The 23,295-nt window shown below is 39.3% G+C and overlaps 1 protein-coding gene across 2 annotated transcripts; it reads right to left on the reverse strand.

The window, feature by feature from the left end:
* Positions 1–109: 109 nt before the first annotated feature.
* On the reverse strand, positions 110–22,813 carry Myh1 (myosin heavy chain 1). Of its 2 annotated transcripts, none has more exons than XM_042693049.1 (38): positions 22,587–22,813; positions 22,344–22,487; positions 22,051–22,207; positions 21,017–21,044; positions 20,139–20,253; positions 19,953–20,045; positions 19,763–19,826; positions 18,807–18,905; positions 18,571–18,674; positions 18,304–18,442; positions 17,981–18,099; positions 17,749–17,898; positions 16,801–16,971; positions 15,550–15,852; positions 15,370–15,444; positions 13,527–13,614; positions 13,323–13,440; positions 12,955–13,078; positions 12,731–12,867; positions 12,379–12,634; positions 10,707–10,949; positions 10,435–10,611; positions 9,440–9,585; positions 9,252–9,342; positions 8,776–9,165; positions 8,089–8,215; positions 7,132–7,250; positions 6,794–6,990; positions 5,360–5,543; positions 4,980–5,145; positions 4,766–4,890; positions 4,165–4,473; positions 3,873–4,076; positions 3,433–3,558; positions 3,174–3,344; positions 2,811–2,915; positions 2,594–2,689; positions 110–367 (listed from the first exon to the last, which is right to left on the reverse strand). In XM_042693049.1, the coding sequence occupies exons 1-38, from the start codon at positions 22,788–22,790 to the stop codon at positions 215–217; spliced, it is 5,817 nt and encodes a 1,938-aa protein (XP_042548983.1). In that variant the 5' UTR covers positions 22,791–22,813; the 3' UTR covers positions 110–214. The 2 variants fall into 2 exon arrangements, with proteins under 2 accessions (XP_042548983.1, XP_042548975.1); XM_042693041.1 differs by having other exon boundaries at positions 15,370–15,446; positions 15,540–15,852.
* Positions 22,814–23,295: the final 482 nt, after the last annotated feature.

Here is a 23,295-nt window from a genome sequence, read left to right on the forward strand (position 1 = left end):
CATCATGCTGGCTAAGCACTTTTTCCATAAAATACCAGCAAAATGTTCCTTTCCTTGATCAAGAAAAAAGATAAATTGACATGAAAGAATAACAGAGACTCACAAATTCTTGGCAGATAAATTTTTTATCTCCAAAAATTATCAGTATAAAATAGAGTGACAAAGATGTTCACATTTTGTGCATCTCTTTGGTCACTTTCGGCAGTAGAATGAATTACTCTTCACTTATGATTTTGGTGTGAACTTCTCGGCTCTTCACCCGGAGCTTGTTGACCTGAGACTCCGCGATGTCAGCCCGTTCTTCGGCTTCCTCCAGCTCGTGCTGGATCTTGCGGAACTTGGCAAGGTTCACATTGGATTGTTCCTCCTGAGAATGGGAACATATGTTTACATATAGAAGGAAAAATGCCCAGTTTTCCAGATTCTTTTTTTTTTTTTTTGGTCTGGTCGTGGGGCCTGAACTCTGGGCCTGGGCATTGTCCCTCAGCTCTTCAGCTCAAGGCTAGTGCTCTACCACTTGAGCCACAGCGCCACTTCCGGCTTTTTTCTTTTTGCTTATGTGGTGCTGAGGAATCGAACCCAGGGCCTCAGGCATGCAAAGCAAGCCCTCTACCACTGAGCCACCTTCCCAGCCCCAGTTTTCCAGATTCTTATGTCAGTGTCTTTTAAATTTGTTGTTACTTAAAAATTACTCATATTAGTTAAAAAAAAGTAATCACGAGAAATGCTCTTGACTCTTATGTTTACTGAATTCATAGGTAATGTCAAATGACATTTGTTTCTAGACTTTCAGAAAAGCTAAAATTCTAGAGCTTCTACTGAACATGACAGGTTTACAGGTGTTTTTTTTTTTTTTTCAGGATCTTGAGACTAGAACCAAACCATTGAAAAATACAGAGAGGTTATCTATATCAAACTAATTAATTTGAATATAAATAATTTTCACTTCAATCCAAATTATTGCCACTTACTGAAGGAGTAGAAGTTAAACAAGTTTGTTACTTCCTAAAGTAGTCTGAGTTTTCTGTGGTTACACTTGGGGATATAGCAATGCGATATAGAAGTTTAGTCCTTATGAATAATTATTTTAAAAAATGTCTCATTAAAAACCTTCCCACAATGTGGCATTAAAATTAAAGACATTCATAAAGCTTAAGATCACTAAAAACTATAGTTTGCAAATGCCTTCGAACCTTTTTCTTACAGAAGAGCAAATTAGGAGGTAGAGAAGTTAAAGGGATTTATCTAAAGAATGGATATGAGTGTAGACGTGTGTGCTTGTCTGGTCTCTCTTCTCTCTTGCCTTGTTCATGCTCTTTTTGCTTTTCTTTTCTATTAGAAGTAGGGGGGGGGATGAAAGTAATCAATGAACAAAGGAACTTATTTGTGATCTGTTGATATGTGTTTACCTGTACTTAGGAAATATATATTACTTTGTTATTGTTTAGATGAATCATGGGTTGGGGAAATGAGATAGGATAGGGTAACAAGAAGCTACTGGTTTGAACTTCACTGAGATCTTAGCTCCAGACTCTTAAAGCTCAGCTATTTACTTGGTATCTTCACATGTGTAATATAGTGATACTGCATATTTATTGTAAATCAAACAGAATTTCTGTTTCTTTTTGTACTGACAAGATGACTTTCCCTTAGTTTCCTATTTGTAACTGTTGTTCTATCCACCTGGTTTCACACACCATGAACGTGATGAATTATGCTTGATTTACTTTTATGCCTATTGGCACATCTTGTAGTCACCTCCTCCAAAAGATTATCTGAATCTTTCTTCTTCTCTTTGCTCTATTACAATGCTAATCCAAGCCACAGAACCACCTGAGAAGCTTTCGCATAAATTTCTCTGCAGCGACCTGGTTACCCAAAGTCCTTTCACTCCATAGAACCCAGACTCCTCTTTAAAAAAAAAAAGGAAATTGGGCTGGGGATGTGGCTTAGTGGTAAAGTGCTTGCCTCTCATGCATGAAGCCTGGGGTTCAATTCCTCCGCACCACATACACAGAAAAAGCTGGAAGTGGCACTGTGGCTCAAGTAGAGTGCTAGCATTGAGCAAAAGAAGCTCAGGGACAGTGCCCAGACCCTGAGCTCAAGACCCAGGACTGCAAAAAAAAAAAAAAATGGAACTCAGATGATGACTGGCCCTTGTTTCTCTTGTTTCTTCCAGCGCCCCATTATACTTATATATGATCAGACTTCTTCCAGGGCCTAAAAAACCCTGTAATCTTCTTTCTGCCCTGTTTTTCAGCCCTGCCTAGGCTGCTTGGTTTTGTAATCTTTATGCTTCTTGAAGCAGACCCTTTTATACTTGATAGCTTTTCATTTTTTTCAAGCCCTTCACATATCCCACAGATGCTAATCCCTCCTTCACCACTGAGTGTACCCCTAGTCTCATCCTCCAGGGAGGATGTTCCCCAGAATAATCAAGTGGTTGGCTTCATCTCTTTCCCAGACTTTCCCTCGGTGGTTTTCCTTCCATCCTTCCCCATTTTATTCCCTGGTTTCTTGTCACTTTAACTAAGCTGCCCTTGTCATTTCAGATCTGTAGGCTTCCCCGTCACCCCATGGCCTCTCTACTCACCGCTTCTTCGGCTTGTCTCTTGTACGCTTTCACCTTCGATTGTAGCTTGTCCACAAGGTCCTGGAGCCTGAGAACATTCTTGCGGTCTTCCTCAGTCTGAAATATTTTACAGTGAGTTTCTCAGAAGTAAAAACAAAAAAATCTCATCCCAGGTTTATTCATGAATTTTAATCTCTTGAAGGCTGGGGTAAGAGGCGAGATAGGCCATTTTCCTCACCTGGTAAGTGAGTTCCTTCACTCTCCTCTCATGTTTACGCAGGCCTTTGATAGCCTCAGCATTGCGCTTCTGTTCGCTTTCAACTTCTCCTTCAAGTTCACGTACCTGCAAAGGACAGACATTTTAACAGTTGTTATCATTCCTTCACTCATTGAGTTTCTACTCCTTCAAAGGACTCGTATTCTTCTTCTGTTCATACATAGTTTTTGATGCCCTAATCAAATGGTCCCATTAAAAGCTCTCAGGCAAAGACAGATACCTCCCCTATTTCAATATGTTTCCCATGGACTAGCAGTTCTAGCTATGCCAAGTCATGCACTGGACAGGTATGAGATAGAAATATTTGTTGATTGGAAGACTCACCCTGGCCTCCAGTTTCTGGATCTGCTTCTTGCCGCCCTTCAGAGCCAGCTGCTCAGCCTCATCCAGACGGTGCTGCAGGTCCTTCACGGTCTGTTCCAGGTTCTTCTTCATCCGCTCCAGGTGGGCGCTGGTGTCCTGTTCCTTCTTCAGCTCTTCAGCCATCATGGCAGCCTAGTGAGCAGTAAGACAGAAAAAGTTAAGAGCTGAGAGAGCACAGCGGGATTGAAGTTTGCCCACCACCCTGTTGCCCTCTGCTCACATCGGTGATGGCCTTCTTGGCCTTCTCCTCTGCATTGCGGGCTTCCTGCACAATGTCCTCCATCTCTCCCTGGATTTGGGAGATGTCAGTCTCCAGCTTCTTCTTGGTGTTGATCAGGCTGGTGTTCTGGGTAAAATATCAAATTTAGAAACATTAAGTACACAGTACTAAATATTAGGGTCCCTGATATTTGAATGAACTTATAACTCAATTAATTAAATTAACTAGTATCCCTCCTAGTTCATATAAATACTCTGAGTTAGCAACATACATTTAATGTTAAAATTAGATGCTATAGTTCAGATGAACAAAAACATTCATCTAAAAATATAAATGTTTTAAACATAAATCTACAAAACACAACAAAATTCCCAAATATCACTAAGATATGCTCAAGAATTTTGTCTTGGTTCCTTTGTATCTGTTATGACTCTGCTCACCTGGGTGTGGAGGAGTTGGACACGCTCGCTGGCATCCAGGAGCTCCTGCTCTGCAATTTTCCTGCTCCTCTCTGTCTGCTCCAGCGTGGCCCGCAGCTCCTCGATCTCAGCCTGCAGCAGGTTGGCTCTGCGCTCCACCATGGCCAGCTGCTCCTTCAGGTCCTCCTGGCCCCGGAGAGCATCATCCAGGTGCAGCTGCGTGTCCTGTGGAATGAAAGACCATTGAGACACCCAGCTCTCAGCCTGAGTCAGCCCAGTCTTCCTGGGACCATCATCTCTGGGAGCCATTTACCTTGAGGATGCCTTGTGTGTTCCTGTAGTTCCTCAGGGCCTCGGCAGCCATGCGGTTGGAGTGGTTGAGCTGGATTTCCATTTCATTGAGGTCTCCCTCCATCTTCTTCTTGATCCTGATGGCATCATTCCTGCTCCGGATCTCAGCATCCAGTGTGCTCTGCATGGATTCTACCACGCGGATATGGTTTCTCTTCAGCTGGTCAATTTCCTCATCCTTCTCAGCAATTTTCCTGTCGATTTCAGACTTGACTTGGTTCAGCTCGAGCTGGATGCGCAGGATCTTTCCTTCTTCATGTTCAAGGGATGCCTTAATGACAGTTAGAAGGGTCATGAGCAGGGGAATGGAAGTGTGTGGTATTTTAGAAATCAAAATTATTTCCTATCTTTGTCCTATCATAACATCTCTTTATCCCATAGTTAAGAAAGTTCTACAATGTTTCATGTTCATCTGTCTCCCCAGCCAGATCATACTCTTTAAGAAAGGGCTTCAATGTACTCATCTTTGTTTTCAGTTTTCAATTCCCAATTTATCAATCTTTACATTGAGTAGATCCTTATTTCTTTCATAATTGTTTTAGAGTATACAATAAACCGTCTACCTCTGCCTCTTCCAAAGCAGCCTGAAGCTCAGACTTTTCTTGCTCAATTTGCTTCTTTATTTTCTCCAGTTCATGGATACGTTTCCCTCCTTCTGCAATCTGTTCAGTGAGATCAGAAATCTCCTCTGTTCGTGAAAAAAGAATACAGAGATTTGTTCAGACAGGAAAAGCATCCATTCAAGTATTTTGTTCAAAAATAAGTAAACGTACTCACGTTGCAAGTTCTTATTTTCCCTCTTTAAGGTTTCCAGGTGGTCTAAGGATTCCTCATAAGCATTCTTAATTTTGAACAGTTCTGTGCTGAGTGAGCGGGACTCCTTTTGAGAAGCTTCAAGTTCAGCATGAGTTTCTTCATACTTTTGTTTCCATTCCGCCAGGATCTGAAGGGCAAGGATAGGTTTAAAGCTGTTTAGTGGAAAAATTTTGATAAGATAATAAACTAAGCACAGGAATATCCCTCTGACATTCTCATAGCTACCTACTGATGGAGCAAAAGTTGCTGAGCTTAGCATTCAGATAGTTAGAGGGAGCCACACTGAATGTAGGCTAAGATTGATCATACTGTGAACACTGAAGCAGACACTGGAAGGATACCTTATCAAAGTTCCTTTGCTTTTTATCCAGAGCGGCACAAGCAGCATTAGTTCTCTCCACATCAATCATGAGATCCTCCACTTCATTCTGGAGTCGCTGCTTTGTCTTCTCCAGGGAAGCACATTTGGCGTTCACAGCTTCTACGTGTTCCTCAGCGTCCTGCAGACGCTGGGCCAGCTTCTTCCTGAAAAACAAAATAGAGTTAATAGAATTAAATAGTTACCCTAATAACTGAGTGTACAAGTGAGTACAAGTGAGAAGTTTCCACATTCAATCAGTCAGTACATTGTTTCTCAGGCTTGCTTTGTATCCGTAGTTCTATTTTAATTAATCACTCTCCCATTACCAAATACTAAACAAAACAAAACAAAACTGAATTTCAGTATTTCTATATTATATAAGAGCATGAATGACAGGCCTGACCCAACACTTTACCCTGATCTATTCTTCCACTGTGGAATATTATTCTCTACTCTGAATGACTATTATTTCTCCAGTGAATTTTAATCATCAGAGGATAGAGTTATCTTACTAATCTTTTATTCTTAGAGGTTGTCACACATATTAAGGATTCAAAAGCTAGCTATACTAAGTTCAAATTAAACGTATTTGATTTTGTCTGTTTAACTGTATCCTTATTTTTGCCAGCTTTTCATTAATCCCTTAATAAAAAGAAGATTTTCTAAATCAATATAAATTTTGTTATGAGGGTTTGTCTTAGACTCTCTTGTAAGTATCCACTCAAATATTAACACCAGCAATATATGTTGTACATTATTCATAGAATGAATGTTTTGATATCACGTTAAACCTTATGTTAAGTAAGTAGGTCCTTTCTTGTTTAAATTCTTCTTCTTCAATAGTTTTGAAGTTCTGAATTACATTGAATATTGAGGTTCTTTATAAAGCAATGTGTTTTCTCTTTCTTACTGCAGCATTTTCTGTATAGTTTTTGGTCTTTAACAATATGTATTTTCATTCTTTCCCTACAATCTTCATAGTTCTGCATCTAACAACAAAGAGATGTTTCAAAGCCTGATTATTTTTCTCATTTGTGCCAATCACTCAAGCCCAATTATTGATTGGGCTTAGTGATTCTCAGCCATTAACAAAAGGTCAAGAGAGTACAGTTAATTCTTACTCTATGAGTACCTCTGTAGAAGGAATGAAGTTTCCTTTTAAATTTTTTCCACACTCTTTTGCTTTGTGTCCATTTTCTTCCTACTCTGCTATATATTTCTTTAAAATTGAGATTCCCTCTAGGGGCATGTGTATTCCTTGTTTAGATTTATGTTTACTCATAGATGTTTTCCTTAGAGTTTTAAGACGCTCACAGGTAAGGATTCTCTTTGCTTATATAGAACTTAAAGCAGATTAAAGCAGATGTAGTTCATTGACAAGGATATTTCCATCATCACTAAGAGTAGCACATACTTGGCCTCCTCCAGCTCCTCTGTGCGCTGAATGGCATCAGTTTCATATTTGGTCCTCCACTGGGCAACCTCACTGTTAGCCTTGGACATGGCCCTTTGCAGCTCAGCCTTGGCTTCCTGCTCCTCTTCATATTGCTCCCTAAGCAGGTCACAGTCATGGCGTGAGGACTGCAGGGCGTGGGCTAGGGCACTCTTAGCCTGAAAAAAGTCAGAGATTGGAAAATTATACATTTAAAGTGGTATGCATGCCTTTTGCGCTTTAGAGACTGTTAAAAGACAGTCGTTGTAAGTAAGTGAAAAGCAAAACACCGCAAAGCAGCAACAGTGATGATTGCTTACCTTTACCTCTTCTTCAAGCTGTCTTTTCAGTTCCTCAATCTGTTGTGTAAATGCTTGCTTACCCCTGGAGAGCTGAGATACTAAGGAATCCTTTTCATCTAGCTGGCGTGAGTATTCACCTGTAAAGACCAAGAGCCGGAAAACTCAATTTCCGACTTTGGAAACTGAAGCTCTAAAATGTAACGTGGAGCAGGGTCACTGTTCGTTGCCAGCAAAGGGCAAGACTTCGGTGCAAAGACTGGAATAAGCATCCTTGAAACAGGCTACTCGGTCATTTTCATAGATAAAAGTGTTTGAAAACGGGAATAACATTGTACCCATTAATGACTAAAATAAATAACAAGTTGTCAAAGTCTTTTGAAAAGGTGAGGATACACGTGGCATGTGACATTCTTTTTCTGCTTTTTTGAAACAGGGCATCATAAAGTAGTCCAGACTGGTCTGGGACTTACTATGCAGCCTCATCTGGCTTTGAACTTGCAATCCTCCTGCCTCCGCTTCCTGAGAGCTGGGATTGCAGGTCTGTATTGCCATATGTGCTCATAATTATATTTTATTTATGAAAAAACTGCTTTAACACTGTCAAAAACAAAGATATCTGGGTTGGTCTATCTATCTATGTATTTATCTATGTATCTATGTATCTATTTATGTATTATGTATCTATCTATGTATCTATGTACGTACGTACGTATATATGTATGTATGTATGTATGTATCTATCTATCTATCTATCTCTCTATCTATCCTTAGATAGCTATGTATAAGTTATCTATCTATCTACATTTATATTATAATAAAACAGCTCCATGACATTGACCAATAATGAATTCATGTGAATGGGTACTTCCCAGAGAGATAATATATTATCTCAAGTAACTCAAATGTAGAGATTTTCAGCACATTAAGTGTACATGTACATTTGTGATTAGAAGTGAATATTGGTAAATGACCTACCGGACTCTGTCTGTAGACGCCCTCTCTGAGCTGTCAGTTCATTGATCAGCCGCTGCTGCTCCTCTTCCTTGGTCTTCAGTTCACTCACTTGATCTTCCAGTGTACGGCACATCTTCTCCAGGTTTCCCTGAATTTAAAAAGTGGCAGAAAGCATCTCAAGTTTTAGTAATCTAGGTATTCCATAGCTACAGTACTCATTTATTTTGAGGATAAATTATCTTTACAAACAAAAAGAAAAACCACAGGGGCCTTAGACTGTAGCAAAAATATTAAAATATATAGTCTAATATTACTGCCACCAAACTGATTTGTGAATTTAACATTTTTATTTATTATTTGACTATAATATGGCATAATGATACCTCATTCAGCTCATAAGAAGCAAATTTTAGTTTTGCTTAATGGAAAAACAAAAAGCCCAGTAATCAATGTGAAGGATTTAGAAAGTGTATGATTGTATTTTTTGAAAGTGTTTAAATTTTTTATTTGAAAGGGTAAATTTTTTTACCCTCCATATTATTTGGATATGATTATTCTTGTATAAACTGTGAATAAACCTGGCTCATTCCCCTTCTTCCAAGTTCCATGTTTTATTGTCTGATACTCTTCCTGCCAGTCTGTAACAATTATTTAAAGGTTCACGTATATCCTACAGAAATCACTTTGAGACATAAATCATAGTCATACCTTGGCTTTGGAGACTGTGTCCATGTTACTAGCAAGGTCATCAATCTCCATCTTCATCTCACTCTTCTCCTTCTCCAGCTTCTGCTTGACCCTCTGCAGGTTGTCGATCTGCTCCCCAAGCTCAGCCACACTGTCTGCATGCTTCTTCCTCAGGGTGGCGGCTGTGGCTTCATGCTGCAGGGTGGCCTCCTCCAGGTCCCTGCGCATTTTCTGGAACTCAGCCTCCCGTTTCTTGTTCAACTCGATCTGGGCAGAAGTGGCTCCACCAGCCTCTTCCAGCCTCTCGCTGATCTCCTCCAGTTCCCGGGAGAGGTCAGAGCGCTGCTTCTCTGCTTTGGCCCTGGAGGCCCGCTCGGCCTCGATTTCCTCCTCCAGTTCCTCAATGCGGGCCTAGATATGGTAGAAAGCACAGACTCAGCTTCTTGTGGCAGTCATTTTCTCATGTTGAATTTGTCCAGTGGACATCATGGACTCACTTGTAGCTCCTTAATCTTCTTCTGCAGTTGCATCCCAAGGGCTTGTTCATCTTCAATCTTGCTTTGCAGATTGCTCATTTCAAACTCTTTCCTATTGGAAAAGTGCTTTATATCAGTTACAGAAATAATCATAGTAATTACTCCTTGTAATTATTCTATATTAATTACTCCTTGTTCTTACTACTTACTTTTTAAGCTTTTCATCAAGTTGTTGCTTGTCATTTTCTACATCCATTGTGGATTCTTGGGCCAATTTTAGGTCTCCCTCTAGCTTCCTCTTTGCTCTTTCTAGATCCATTCGAATTTTCTTTTCTTGTTCCAAAGAGCCTTCAAGCTAAACATTAATAATACATGAGAGCAGTTCCTAGAATGCCACTACGTTTTATCTCAGATTCAACTTTTAAACATTACTGCATCCTCATTAAGAAAACTATTGTGATTTTCTTACTGAATTGGACAGATTGGTTCATGCTCCTCTAAGGTTTCAGCATTCGAAAGGTGAAATATGCTAAACTATACAACAAACTACTAGTGAGATGTCATGCTTTCTATATGTTGCCACTGAAATTATCAGCAGTATGTGGCCACATGGGTGGGTCCCATGGGAATATTTCCAAGGTGTGACCTTTGCTATTTCCATTGGATGCTCAACTAGAATCAAGTCATGTCTACAGCTAACTTCATCTTCCACATACCTTATTGTAGGTCTTCTTTGTTCCTCTGATTCAGCCTTATTGACTATTGCTGTTACTATGATATTCTTGTGCTTTCCTTCTTAGAATATGCCCTTGTTCCTTTGCTTTCCAATAGCTTTCTTTGCTGTTTGGTGGTGTTGGAGTTCAAAAACTCAGGCTTTCAAACATGCTGGTCAGATACTCTGTCTCTGAGACTCGTCTTTACCCCTCTTCCTATAGCTTTTCAAGCTCAGCTACAGATTGTTTTCTTGTAAGGCTTTTTTTTTGGTGACTATTCTTTGCCTTCTTTTTTAATCCATATTACCTGTCTATAATTCATAGCCAACTTTCAATTGACTTTAAAATTTTTCTTGTGCAAAGATTTTGGTCTTTGTAGTAGTCATTGTGTTCTTATAACACAATTTTTAAATGCTCATTTCATTATAAGAATACAAAGCCTAAAGAACTGTAACTGCTAATAAAATTATTTTATATAATATTAGACTTACATCATCCACTTGCTGCTCTAGCTTGATTTTAGCTTTGGTCAGAGTGTTGACTTTGTCCTCCTCTGCCTGAAGGTCATCCAGGGTCTGCTGGTGGGCCTCTTGGAGGGCCTTCTTCTCCTTGGTCAGCTTAGCAATGGTCTCATCCAGGCCTGCCATCTCTTCTGTAAGGTTTTTCACCTACAAAGGTGAAGAATGAAAGCTCTCTGTTAGAAAATGACTACATTGGGTGGCAGCACCTCAGTGTAGAACATGTAGCTGAATGTGTTTCATACCTTGTTCTCTGTGGCATGCTTCTCTTTTTCAACCTTGGCCAGTGTCAGCTCAAGGTCATCGATGTCTTTCTTCAGTTCTGAGCACTCATCCTCCAGCTTCCTCTTCTTGGCGGTCAGCTCAGCATTGATCTCTTCCTCATCCTCAGCTCTCTCAGTCACCTCTTTGATTTTGGCTTCCAGCTGGATTTTGGTCTTGATCAGCTGATCACATCTCTCCTCTGCATCAGCCAGGCTATCTGCTTCCTGTGGAGAGGAAATAAACACGTTCAGATTTTAGTTCCCTGGGTGTTTTCAACCTTTGTTAATATTTTGAAATCAAAACAAGTTAATTGTATGTATTAAACTTATTTTATTAGTTTCCCACAAACAAGCCAATACTGAGAATATGAACTTGGAGTTTAAAAAGGAAATATGGCTTCTGTGGAAATTATGATACCATTACGTTTGCTATAACTTATATTTAATATGCTGGTATATAATTTTAGATAGGTTTTATTTTTGATGTTTATTTTTAGAAAAGTTTAGTGCAAAAAACCCAATAAACAAAAGCATTATGTATCTAGGAAGTTTAGAATTAGTGGAATACTGGAAGAATTAAGCTAAATGGGCCATGTCAAAAGTGGTCCCAGGAGAGAAGTAACAAGTGTATTTCTCATGAGAAGAAATGGCCATTTTTGTTTGCCTACTGAAAGCTGTATCTCTTGGACGTGAAATTTGTCAAATATTTATTAAATTGGTAGTTGATATAACACTATTGGAAAGAAATCTTCTATATCCAAAGGAAAAGAGCATACTTGGATAACCCAGTTTAATTTTCTTCGGATTCTTGAAGGCATGATAAACTTTTTCTCATTTGGAAAATGAGAAATACAAAATACAAACACAGAGCCACTCTAGGTATTGGTAATTCGTCTTTTAAAAATTTCTATTTATCCAAAATTATAGTCCCAATAGGACCAATTAATTCCCCTTCTGAATTTAGAGAATTGCAGGGTAATTTAGTGGTTTGTGGCTGATTTTGATAGCAGTTTTGGGTAACAAAAATGGGGTAGACAGAAGCTCTTGATTATATGTTATTCCCTAAGCTTCTGAATATTTGTTAGAGCATCAAAATGAGTATCAGCCTTATCTCTCAAGACTTATACAAAAATTGGCATTCTCTATAGAAAAACTTGCCATTATCTCTTTTATAGTACAGTTCTTCTGGGTAATTGAAAGTTTTTAAAACAAAAATTGAGCAAAACATTTCTAGGAAATTGCAGATGTGAAATTTCTGAATATTCAATTGAAGTTGATATGTTCTTATTACCAAGTCTCTTCTCTTTCATTGACAATATTGTTCTTTTTTTCCATCTCATTTGCATTTTTCAGTAGAGAGAATCTTAGAGAGAAAAACTCTCCTCTTTTCCTTCCCACATTCTACCCAGAGGAAAAACTAGAAGACAGGAAACATATTGTGTTTTTTCTTCTCACACCAAAGAGTTCTATCACACTGATTTTTAGTGTTGATGTATGTGGAATGTTACAGAACAGTTAAAGGAGCTGTGAACTGGAAATATTGACAACCAGTCATTTGCTTATATGGATTCTAGAACTTTCATAGTGATCATTAAGATGAAATTTTATTATCAGATTGCAAAAAAAAAAAGTGGTGCTGATGACTAATACTCACAGATTGAACCTGGAGTTGCAGGTCGTTTTTCTCTTGCATCAGAGCTACCATCTTTTCTTCCAGTTCTTTCCTTTTGGCCTCAGCCTTTGCAAGGTTTTCTTTAGTTTTTTCGAATTCTTCCTTCATGTTGGCCATCTCCTTCTCTGTCTCTGCACTCTTGAGAAGGGGTTTGATCTTGAAATACAGCTTCATCCAGGGCCAGTGCTTCACATTCATGAAGGCACGGACATTGTATTGGATACAGAAGATGGATTCTCTATGATAGAAACAGAAATACTCAAATTAATGTTCTAACTGGAAACAGAAGTAAAAGGACTGGAATGATCACTTAGGATATTATCCTTATTGATACCTTCTCTCTACCATCTTCTGATACTCCACTCTTGCCAAGTACCCTCTGCACATGGCCTGGGTTCGAGTAATCAGTTGGGCTAGCTTGTCATCTCTCATCTCCTCTAGAAGCCCCAGAAGACCAGCTTTGAAAAAGACCTATACATGGGCACATTGCAAATCAGAAAGCTGACACAAAATTCAAAGAGACAGGAATAGCAAGAGGCTACAATGAGAGGTCATTACCTTAGTGTGACCAAACTTATACTGGGTGTGGTCAATGTCGATGGATCCAAGGAGCTTCTCAGAAGCCTTCTTGCTATCAATGAACTGTCCTTCAGGGATGGCACTTGCATTTAACACCTTGTATCTGTTTAAACCAAACAAACAAGTGAAGAAATTGTCACTAAAGAAATCTTCTTCCATAGAAACAACACAGACATACAGTTATCTAATATAAACATGAAATCATGTCTTTTCTTTTAGCTACTCCTCTTTGTCTATTCAAAGTAGTTCATACGTTTCCTACGTGCATAAGCAGTCTAAGCTTGACTTCCATTCATTAAGATATTCAAGAGCCTCTTAAAAAATAATTTACAGTGAAAGGATCTGACCTCTGCTTGAAGTCTGCATAAATGATCCGGCTTGGGAACCCTTTCCTGCAGATGCGGATGCCTTCCAGCACGCCGTTACACCGCAGCTGGTGCAGGACAAGCTCATGCTCCATGGCACCTAAAAGAGAGAATGCACGTGCCATATTTCTTGGCCTATATCAAACAATCTGCAAGTTGTCTGGATGGATGATAGAATTGTCTTACCAGGAGTCTTAGTTTCATTGGGGATGATGCACCGTACAAAGTGGGGGTGAGTGCTCCTCAAATTGGTCATCAGTTTATTTAAATTTTCCTGTGGAGTCATGAATATTGTTCTTAAAATGTGCTCTTTGGTTCACTGAGGTTTACAGACATAGGCAGATCATTGCCCGAGATATCAGTTCAATCTTATTGAATAATATCCAGATTTGAATTTTTGAAAAAGTCATCTCTAGCATTTCCACTATTCCCAGCTCATCTCTTCCTATTTTACATTTTGTACAACATAAGCGTATCTTTTTACTAGCCATTAAGTGGTTGTTTACTGCTGTTGAATTTTTTAACATATAATGTAAATTTATTATGATACTATACACATGGAAATTACCTGATTTTACTAATAATTCAATAATTCTTCCTCCAAAACTCCTATTTATTTCTTTACCCAACTTTCAATTGTATCTGCCTGTGTCATACCATTCCTTATTGTAGATGCAGAGTTGTATCCTTCTGTTGGCTCAATAAAAAGTGGCCCTTAATGCTACTTTTTTTCTGAGAGGTGGCAAAAGACAGCCACATTATCAAGAGTAAAAAGTTTATCATCTTACAGAGAAATTTTTTTTGGTGGTGGTGGTGACCTTTTGTAACCAAAGCATTCATTGTTCATGATAGAATCAGAGTTGAAGAATAAAATTTTCTGTTTGGTGTTACAGGTGCAAATATTCCTAATGTATGGAGATGTTGTCTTTTGACTTTTAAAAAGATGTCAAATAGCATTAAATTCACTGTTTTCTTTTCCTGTTTAAGTTGTGAAAAAAATACAACACGAAGGGTGGATGGAAGATCTGTTTGCATTTACAAATATAGGACAGATTTTTCTGAGTATACATTGTATAACTGATGCAGGTTTATTTTTAGCATTATGCTCATTGCCTCTGATGTTAATAAATGAACAAATACCTTCTGGAGCAATAACCTTAGAAAAAAAGTAAATTGGAGTTGAGGCTCAAGTGGTAGATTACCAACCTTGAGCTTTAAAAAAGCTAAGGGAGAGTGCCCAGGCCCTTAGATTAAGCCTCAGTACTAGCAAAAATAAAACAAAATAAAATTGTTATTTGTGAAAAACTTTCCTTGAAGAACTATTCCTTATCACATCTGGTTTCTTATATTTGTAGTATTTCTTTTTTTTTGGGGGGGGGGGGTCTGGTCATGGGTCCTGAACTCTGGGCCTGGGCTCTATCCCTCAGCTCTTCAGCTCAAGGCTAGCACTCTACCACTTGAACCACAGGGCCACTTTCAGGTTTTTTTTCTGCTTATGTGGTGCTGAATCGAACCCAGGGTCTCATGCATACAAGGCAAGCGCTCTACCACTGAGCCACCTTCCCAGCCCATTTGTATGTAGTATTTCTTGAAACTCACCCTCCAATTTTTACCACTATTCGTCTTCAATTCTCAAAATCTACTCATTTCGTGTCTCTACTAAGCTATACTTAAACACCTAAAACAGTTAAGAGGCTTAAAAAAACTGAAAATAAATAAATAAAAACTCATATTATACTTAATTCCATCCATTTAAGTGACAAATGGCCTCGTTCCTAAGCTCCTAAATTAAATGTTACCATCTGATACTTTTGCAATTCATTCATATTCCTTCTGAATCCTAGGTATTATTTACTGAGGCATCGTCCAAAGTATTCTGATGCTAAAATTCCAATCTTCCACTGTCGGCTGACCTATCTTCCTGAGTCACATCCAAGTCTAGAATCTTTACAACATGATTTCCCTTTCTCCACCAAATGAAGTAAATCTTAATGTTCTAAATCCAGTTAGAGAGAAAGTGAGTTTATACCCTGAAAAGAGCTGACACAGTCTGGAAAGAGGAACCCTTCTTCTTAGCACCTTTCTTTCCACCACCACCACCGGACTCTGAAGAGGCAAAGAACACAGAAGCATTCGTAAGACAGACCTTTTCTGTTAGGTTTTATACGCCAAGTAAAATATTAATTTGTTCGAAATTACCTGCTTCAGCAGCAGCAGCTGCACCAGAGAAGAGGTAAGCTAGAGTTTTCATTGAAGACTTCTGGTAGAGCCCCACCACAGTCTCATTCAGGGGGTCCTTGTTCTTGTCCAGCCAGCCGGCAATGTTGTAGTCTACAGTGCCCGCATAGTGCACCAGCGAGAAGTGAGCCTCGACCTTGCCTTTGGCAGGCTTGGGCTTCTGGAAGTTGTTGGATTTGCCCAGGTGCTGTTCATAGAGCTTGTTCTTGAAAGAGGTGTCTGTTGCCTTGGGAAACATGCACTCCTCTTCCAGGATGGAGAAGATGCCCATTGGCTGGAAGGAGGAAAAGAAAAAAAAATGCCTTATGCATTCTGTTAACAGAAATAATAGATAAAAGTAATGGTTTTACTTAATTAAAATTGAATCCTTGGTGTCATAGTTAAGGCAAACTCATTACTTTGGTTACAAGTTTTTAATGTGACAAGACAGTTTTGTTTGTTTGTTTGGTCGTGGGGCTTGAGCTCTGGGCCTGGGCACTGTCCCTTAGCTCTTCAGCTCAGGGCTAGCGTTCTACCACTTGAGCCACAGTACCACTTCTGGTTTTCTAGTGGTTTATTGGAGATAAAAGTCTCACAGACGTTGCTGCCCAGGCTGGCTTTAAACCACAATCGTCAGATCTCAGCCTCCTGAGTTGCTAGGATTACAGGCGTGAGCCACCAGCGCCTGGCTGACAAGACTTTTGAGTATGACAGAGTAAGACAAATGAGAGTTGTGCTTTTATGGAGATTGTGTCTTTACCAAAAGGACTTGAAGTAATATTTCTCTAAGTCACACTTAAAAACCAGTTACATCAGAATTGCCTGCTAAAAATTCATTCCACAGTTTCATCCGTATTTGCCAAACATTATTCCTAGAAGTGAGATTAGGGAAATATTCTAGGTCTTAGTCTTAATGAGTCTTGACACAACTGAAATTCAAATGCCTCTGCTTTGAGATACTAGAAAATCATATTTCAAATGCCAGTAAGACTAAGAAGGTCAAGGAAATAAAAACATTAGTAAGTGCTATATTTTCATAAGGGTGGGCATAGAGTTCTATGCTCTACAGAAATCATTCAGATGCATTTTCTCAGACTACCTACATAAAGTTGTTTAAAAGCAAGAAATTTTCCTTATTATGTTGCTAGTAGAAATCTTTTATCACAGAGTGTACTAAGGTTTCATGATATTCTTTTACATACTGTAGAGCAGCATTACTATAGTCTAGAAAAGGTGAGCATACCTTTTCAATGAGCTCAATGCAGGCAGCCAGGTCCATCCCAAAGTCAATGAACTCCCACTCAATGCCTTCCTTCTTGTACTCCTCCTGCTCCAGCACGAACATGTGGTGGTTGAAAAACTGTTGCAGTTTCTCATTGGTGAAATTGATGCACAGCTGCTCCAAGCTGTTGAACTAAATAAGTAGAAATACAAATTAACGTTACATTTATAATGAAAATTTCTCTTTGGTAAAGCATTCCTTAGTGGATCATGGCTTGTTCTGTATACAGATGCAGCAAGCCCCTTACACAAATTTCAAGTTCTCTATGACACACAGAAAAATGTTCAGATGTATGATCTCTGGATGAGAGGATTCAGAAGTCTTGCTGTTGGAGTAGTACCTTATTCTCTTAGCTCCTGAACTTTGTAGGATTCTTTCTTAGGAAAGCAAATTTGGGTTGTATTTACATTGTCATTTCCCCGTTCTCTCTGAGTATGACGGTTTCTTCTAACATTTAAGCACACTTTATTTCCCTTGATTTCGATAGGAATCTTAAGGCCTTCCTTTGAGTTTTTCCCTTGTCTTTCCTATGCCCATCATTGTTTATCTTCTTCATTACTGAGGTCTGGCTGTATACTGGGTACTGTGGCAAGGGGTTGAAATTCAATAATCTCATAATTGACTACAAGATCTCTCAGAGATAGAATGCTATCTGAAACGCTGGACTCTTTACATGGGGATGCTTGTTGAAATTGTGCAATTTATCTCTACGGTACCATTTTCGTGATTAAATAGCTAGGAATTGACAGACCTGGAATTTAAACTCATGCCTGTCTCTTTCCAAAGTTTATTTCTTGTCTTTTTGCCCTCCTTCATGTGTTACTTGTATTTATAGTACAGTTGTTTTTCATAGATGCCTTCTATGTATGTCTGCAGCAGCAAGATTCACAAACTTTTCTGATGACTCACATCAAAAATCTCAAAGCCGGCGATGTCCAAGACCCCAATGAAGTATTGCCTGGGTTGCTTGGTGTCCAGCTGCTGGTTGATGCGGGTGACCATCCACAGGAACATCTTCTCATAGACGGCCTTGGCCAGGGCACCCACTGAATTGTACACCTTCACAAATATAGTTTGTTGATGTTATTAAAGATGTCAACATTCCTTGGGATGTGCATAATTCATCGGGTCACTCACTTACCTGCTGCACAGTCTGGCCTTTGGTGACATACTCATTGCCGACCTTGACCCTGGGGTAGCAGAGGGCTTTGAGCAGGTCAGCAGAGTTCAAACTCTGGAGATAGGCTGCCTTGTCAGCAACTACAGAAACATAATTCAAGTTCCCATCATGACCTGCTCTGGGCCCTACAACTCATATGGCAAGAGTATTGAGTAGATTGCTTTATACAAAGTCTGTGTGGGGATACATTTGTATATGTCCATTACAAGCTCAGATGTAAAAGAGTGAGTTTGAAATGGGCTTTTGAGGCATGTGTTTCTTCCAGCAAGCCTAGAGTTTAGTACCTTCGGTGCCATCTGGCTCAGCTTGCTCCTCACGCTGCTTTTGCTTGAATTTCATGTTCCCATAATGCATCACAGCGCCTGTGAGTTTATAGATGGACACTCTTTCATCAGAAGTGAAACCCAGAATGTCAATGGCACTCTACCAGGAGACAGGAGAGGGAAAATGTTAGAGAAAAAGACACTAACATATTTAGAAGAATTTGTACTTTGTCCTTAATGACACCTACAGTGAACTGTTGTCCTTCCTATAAATGATTTGTCACTTACATCGGTGGCCATCAGCTCCTCTTGGTCATCAATGCTAGGGACTGTGATCTCCCCCTGACTGACGAAGGCATAGTCATATGGGTTGGTGGTGATCAGCAGCATTTCTGAGTAGATAGAATTCAGGGCATACATTTTATATTAGAAGTACATTATTGACATTGTACAAGATTGTTACTATTGTACAAATACATTATACAACATTTAATTTCAAGTTTTTGAGTCTAAGTTGTTCTTACCAATCAGATCTGGCTTCTTGTTAGACATGATCTGATAGAAGATATGGTAGCTTCTCTCTGCCTTCAGCTGGAAAGTGACTCTGGACTTCTCCAGAAGATCTGCAATGAGTAATTAACATTGGATTGAGAAAAAAATGATACAGTGCTCTGTAATTATTTTAAAACTTGAAGTTATTAGCTAAATCTAATTGGTCTATTGATCTCTTGAAATTGTAGCTGAATGTTTCCATGAGGTGGCACATACTCCATCTCTGCAAATAGCATTTCAGTTTCTCTTACTCTTTCTAGAAAGAAAGTAAAACAAATTTGACTGATGACATACTCTTTAAAAATTGTTTTGAGGTACTGGGATTGTTTTGAGGTACTGGGAATTGAACTCAGGGCCTTGATCTTACTGATGGCTTTGAACTGTGATCCCCCTATCTCCAGCTCCCATGTAGCTGGAATTACAGGCCTGCACCAATATGCCTGGCTTCTTTTTGAGCTAAGGTCTCCCTAATGTTTGATTGTGCTAACTTCAAACCATACTCCTCACAGGTACCTAAGATTACAGGTGTATACCACTTATATCTACTTCTCAAGAATCTTGACATTTTGAATATAACTAAGTCTTCATACTGCTCTCTTTAAGAGTCCTGTCATTCTATAACAGGGAGGCTATTATGAAAAGTAAAAGAAACCCATATCCCTAATCCATAGGTAACTTATCTCTTCTAGAGTTAAGATTTTCTTGACATTTTTCTGAGTCCAGAAAAGCACCAGACAATTTTGGTAGCTTCTCATGCCTGGAGCGGATAAGGTGCACTGTGAATTCTGGATAGGACTGGCACTAGCCACAGGCATGTTTGGCAACAGATTGGTGTTTTATTAGTTCCCTCTCAGCAGGAGCTGCAGACTGGCCCATCAAACCATCATCTGTCATTCTTGGATTCTGTTTGGGAGGTCCTGTTACTCACATGTCTCAATATCAGCAGAAGCCAGTTTCCCTGTGGTACCAAAGTGGATCCTGATGAATTTACCCTTGCAAGCAAAAAAAAAAAGATGATGTTATATACAAAAGTTGGAGAACACAAGTTGGAAATAGTTCAGATGTAGCTGCTCTAGCATTTCAGGACTAAAAGAGCTTTTTGTGATCTAGAGACTTACAAAGCGAGAGGAATTGTCATTCCTCACGGTCTTGGCGTTGCCAAAGGCCTCCAGTAGAGGGTTGGCACTGATGATTTGATCTTCCAGAGTCCCCTGCAAAAGCAAGAACCATCCTCACATCTAGGGCTCAGGAGTTTCTTGCTTGAGACCCGCCCACCCTCAATAGACCATGGCCATGAGACCCACCTGCATTTTGCCAGAAGTTGCTTCCTCCTTTTTCTTCTCACCAGTAACTGCAATTGTTGCAAAGTACTGGATGACACGCTTTGTGTTGACAGTCTTCCCAGCACCAGATTCTCCACTGTCAAACCAACACCAAACATGCGAGACATTAAATGTTGTAGCAAATGGAACTAATTCTGCCACCAGCATTTACTGTCACACATCTGCCCTTATATTTTTCAGAGATATAAGATGAAATTATTTGTATTATTTGTCTTGCTTTGCACTGACAGTAAGTAGAGAAATTCTGTTGTTATTCATCTAAAGTATTTATTGGATGCTTAAGATGTTCTGGAATCTTCTCTAGGTACTGAGGCCTGGGCTTGGGAAAGTCTACAAAGCAGCCACTCGGCAAACTATGTAGAAAATGAACAATTAGTAGTAAGCTTCAAAATGTGCTTGTGTTCTTAAGCATTTTTAGATTAGAGAGTCCAGTTACGTTTCTGAATGGATAAGAAATTCCCTAAATAGGCCATAAAAATGTATCATTGGCAGTAGTCTCCAATGTGATACCTTCAGAAGGGCATGTGTTGCTTGTGCCATGTACTGAGCTCTAGTCAAGCTCAGAGAAGGCATTTTTACATTCCCTTCCAAGTAAGCTTTGTGAAACTTTCAAGGCCAAACTAACAGACAAGATAGTTGGGTGTCTTGTTATTTTACACTCAAACTCAATACACACCCTACAATAAAGCTAAAACATTATCGAACTCTTGGCTTATTATGCCATTTATTTCTTATTATGCCATTTATTTCTTATGGTACTATTAACTCATTTGTTCTTTTGGTTTTCCATTTTCTCATGAGAATAAAATACTAATAAGTCTCAGAACAGGAATACATACGTGATTAAGATAGACTGATTCTCCCGATCTAGAAGAAAAAAATATGTAATCAGCACAGGTACTAACATAAACAAAATTTTCTATCAAGAAGGAATTACAACATTTGAGTCTGTGTCATATTTTTATTGGAGCTTTTCAAGATATTATTGCAAAGTTATATATGGTGTTATTCTTAAGACTCTCAACTTGAGGAAGGGAAACATCACTTAAATCATCACAGGAAATGTCTCCTGTTGGTTAATATAAAAAACACTATGCTCTAAAGCCAGTAACACCTCCCTCTTTGCCATATGTAGATCTTTGTAGCTTGCTGACTGTATTCATTAATGCATATTACTGAAAAGCAAACAGTATACTAAGGGTTTGGACTTTGGTTTAACAGGTTAGAATAATGTTACTCAAGCTTATATTGAGACTTAGTTTCTAAATGGTTAATTGACCTCACAAAGAAAAAAAATACCTTTATCTTATGGCCACCAACCACAACTCTATAATTGGCCTTAACAAACATATGCCATTGTGTTAAAGGGAGATTGGTTAAGAGGGGATATCTCAATCAGAATAACATCTGAGATGACAGAGGAAACAACAACTTCTGTTTATATAGGTGATCTTCAAATATCATCCTCTTTGGAAGAGAGGCCATTATCCAATTAGGTGTCTGATGACTTTTACTTTTGAAGGTATCAGTTTTACAGCCAACAAGAAACCGAAAGGTTTGAACACATACAACTTATATTCACACAATTCATGGATTCAGTTGTTACTTATTACTTCCGTTCACAAAATAACTTATGCGTTTATGGGGACAAAGCAGTGGAAAATCTAGCAGACTCATGGGGGTGGGGGAAGTAGAATTAAGACAGCTGAGTTTTTATTCTAGCATTAATAGAATTTATTTCTCCCTGCTTTGGTCACCTCTTCCAAACAACCAGAGGATGGGAGTCTGATATTTCTACAAGTCTTTGGGGCTTTTCACATTTGGTGATTATGGGTAGTACAATAGCTCACATAAAAGCCATATAGCCACTCACCTGTCAGCATAAACTGATAGGCGTTGTCAGAGATGGAGAAGATGTGGGGTGGGGCCTCCTGACGCTTTTTGCCTCGGTAAGCCGTCACCACCTCTGCATTGTACACTGGCAGCCACTTGTAGGGGTTGACAGTGACGCAGAATAGGCCTGAGTAGGTCTACACCAAAAATGAATAGATATGAGCATAATTGTGTGATGAGGACATTGCTTACTGTTAAAAACAACAACAACAAACAACAATAAAACAACCATTAACTACCCATGTGGGTAGAAGGCCATGAGAAAGAACTCACGTAGATCATCCAGGCTGCATAACGCTCTTTGAGGTTGTACAGCACAGCAGGCTCATGCAGGTGAGTCATCATGGCCATGTCCTCGATCTTGTCATATTTGGGAGGGTTCATGGGATAGACTTGGTCATCTTTCACCGTTACAGTCTGTCCAATGAAGCAGAGAGACCCGGTAAGAAGCTAAGTGCCACCTAAACTACCCCCAACATCAGGTACAGACCCCTCAGCTCCAGATGTTTGACTTACAGCTCCACCTTCAGTCTTGGCTGTCACTTTCCCTCCTTCCCTGCTTTGCACGGTTGCTTTCACAAAGGACTCCTTAGCATCCACCACAAAGACTGATGACTTGGCATCAAAAGGCTTATTCTGAGCTTCAATTCGCTCCTTTTCAGACTTTCGGAGGTAAGGAGCAGCCTCCCCAAAAATGGCCATCTCAGCGTCTGAACTCATGGCTGCACGTTATTGGTGGCAGCCCTGTTAGGGACCCTGCCTAGCAGAGGAAGAGCAGTGATAGACAATTACATACTAGACAATTAGATTCACTTTAAAATTCTTTTTTTTTTTTTTAATTTTCCCGACTGGTTGGGTGCTTAGTATTGCATTGAGTATAACCGCTTCCTTGGCTTTCACTGTGGATGAAATTCAGTCTCCTTGTTCTATGCCAGTGCTGACAGGTACTTAATCAACCATTTGGAAAGAAATAGTTGTTTCTGGCTCACCTACTTTCATGTCATGGCTGCCTTTTGTATTTCACCTGTTACATATCCTAATCTTTCTAAAGTTTGTCATTGCCTATTCAGCACACCAACTTAAGGTGAGGGTGAGATGGGTCCATTTATGATTTTTAGTCTTCCCCATTGGATGGCAAACACCTTGCATTTAGGAGCACAGGTCTCTGAAGGGCATCCTTTACACTGCTAAGAACAAAGGAAGATATAGACATGGCTCAGAGCTG

The sequence above is a fragment of the Dipodomys spectabilis genome, unplaced genomic scaffold (genome assembly GCF_019054845.1).
Source record: "Dipodomys spectabilis isolate Male_0828 unplaced genomic scaffold, ASM1905484v1 ptg000004l, whole genome shotgun sequence".
Lineage (NCBI taxonomy): Eukaryota > Metazoa > Chordata > Mammalia > Rodentia > Heteromyidae > Dipodomys > Dipodomys spectabilis.

Coding starts and splice junctions, on each gene's coding strand:
- Myh1 (XM_042693041.1), bottom strand. CDS start 22,790: ATGAGTTCAGACGCTGAGATGGCCATTTTTGGGGAGGCTGCTCCTTAC. Junction 13,441..13,526: donor CAATGAAACTAAGACTCCTG/GTAAGACAATTC, acceptor TCTCTCTTTTAG/GTGCCATGGAGCATGAGCTT. Junction 2,690..2,810: donor TGAAGGAACTCACTTACCAG/GTGAGGAAAATG, acceptor AAAATATTTCAG/ACTGAGGAAGACCGCAAGAA.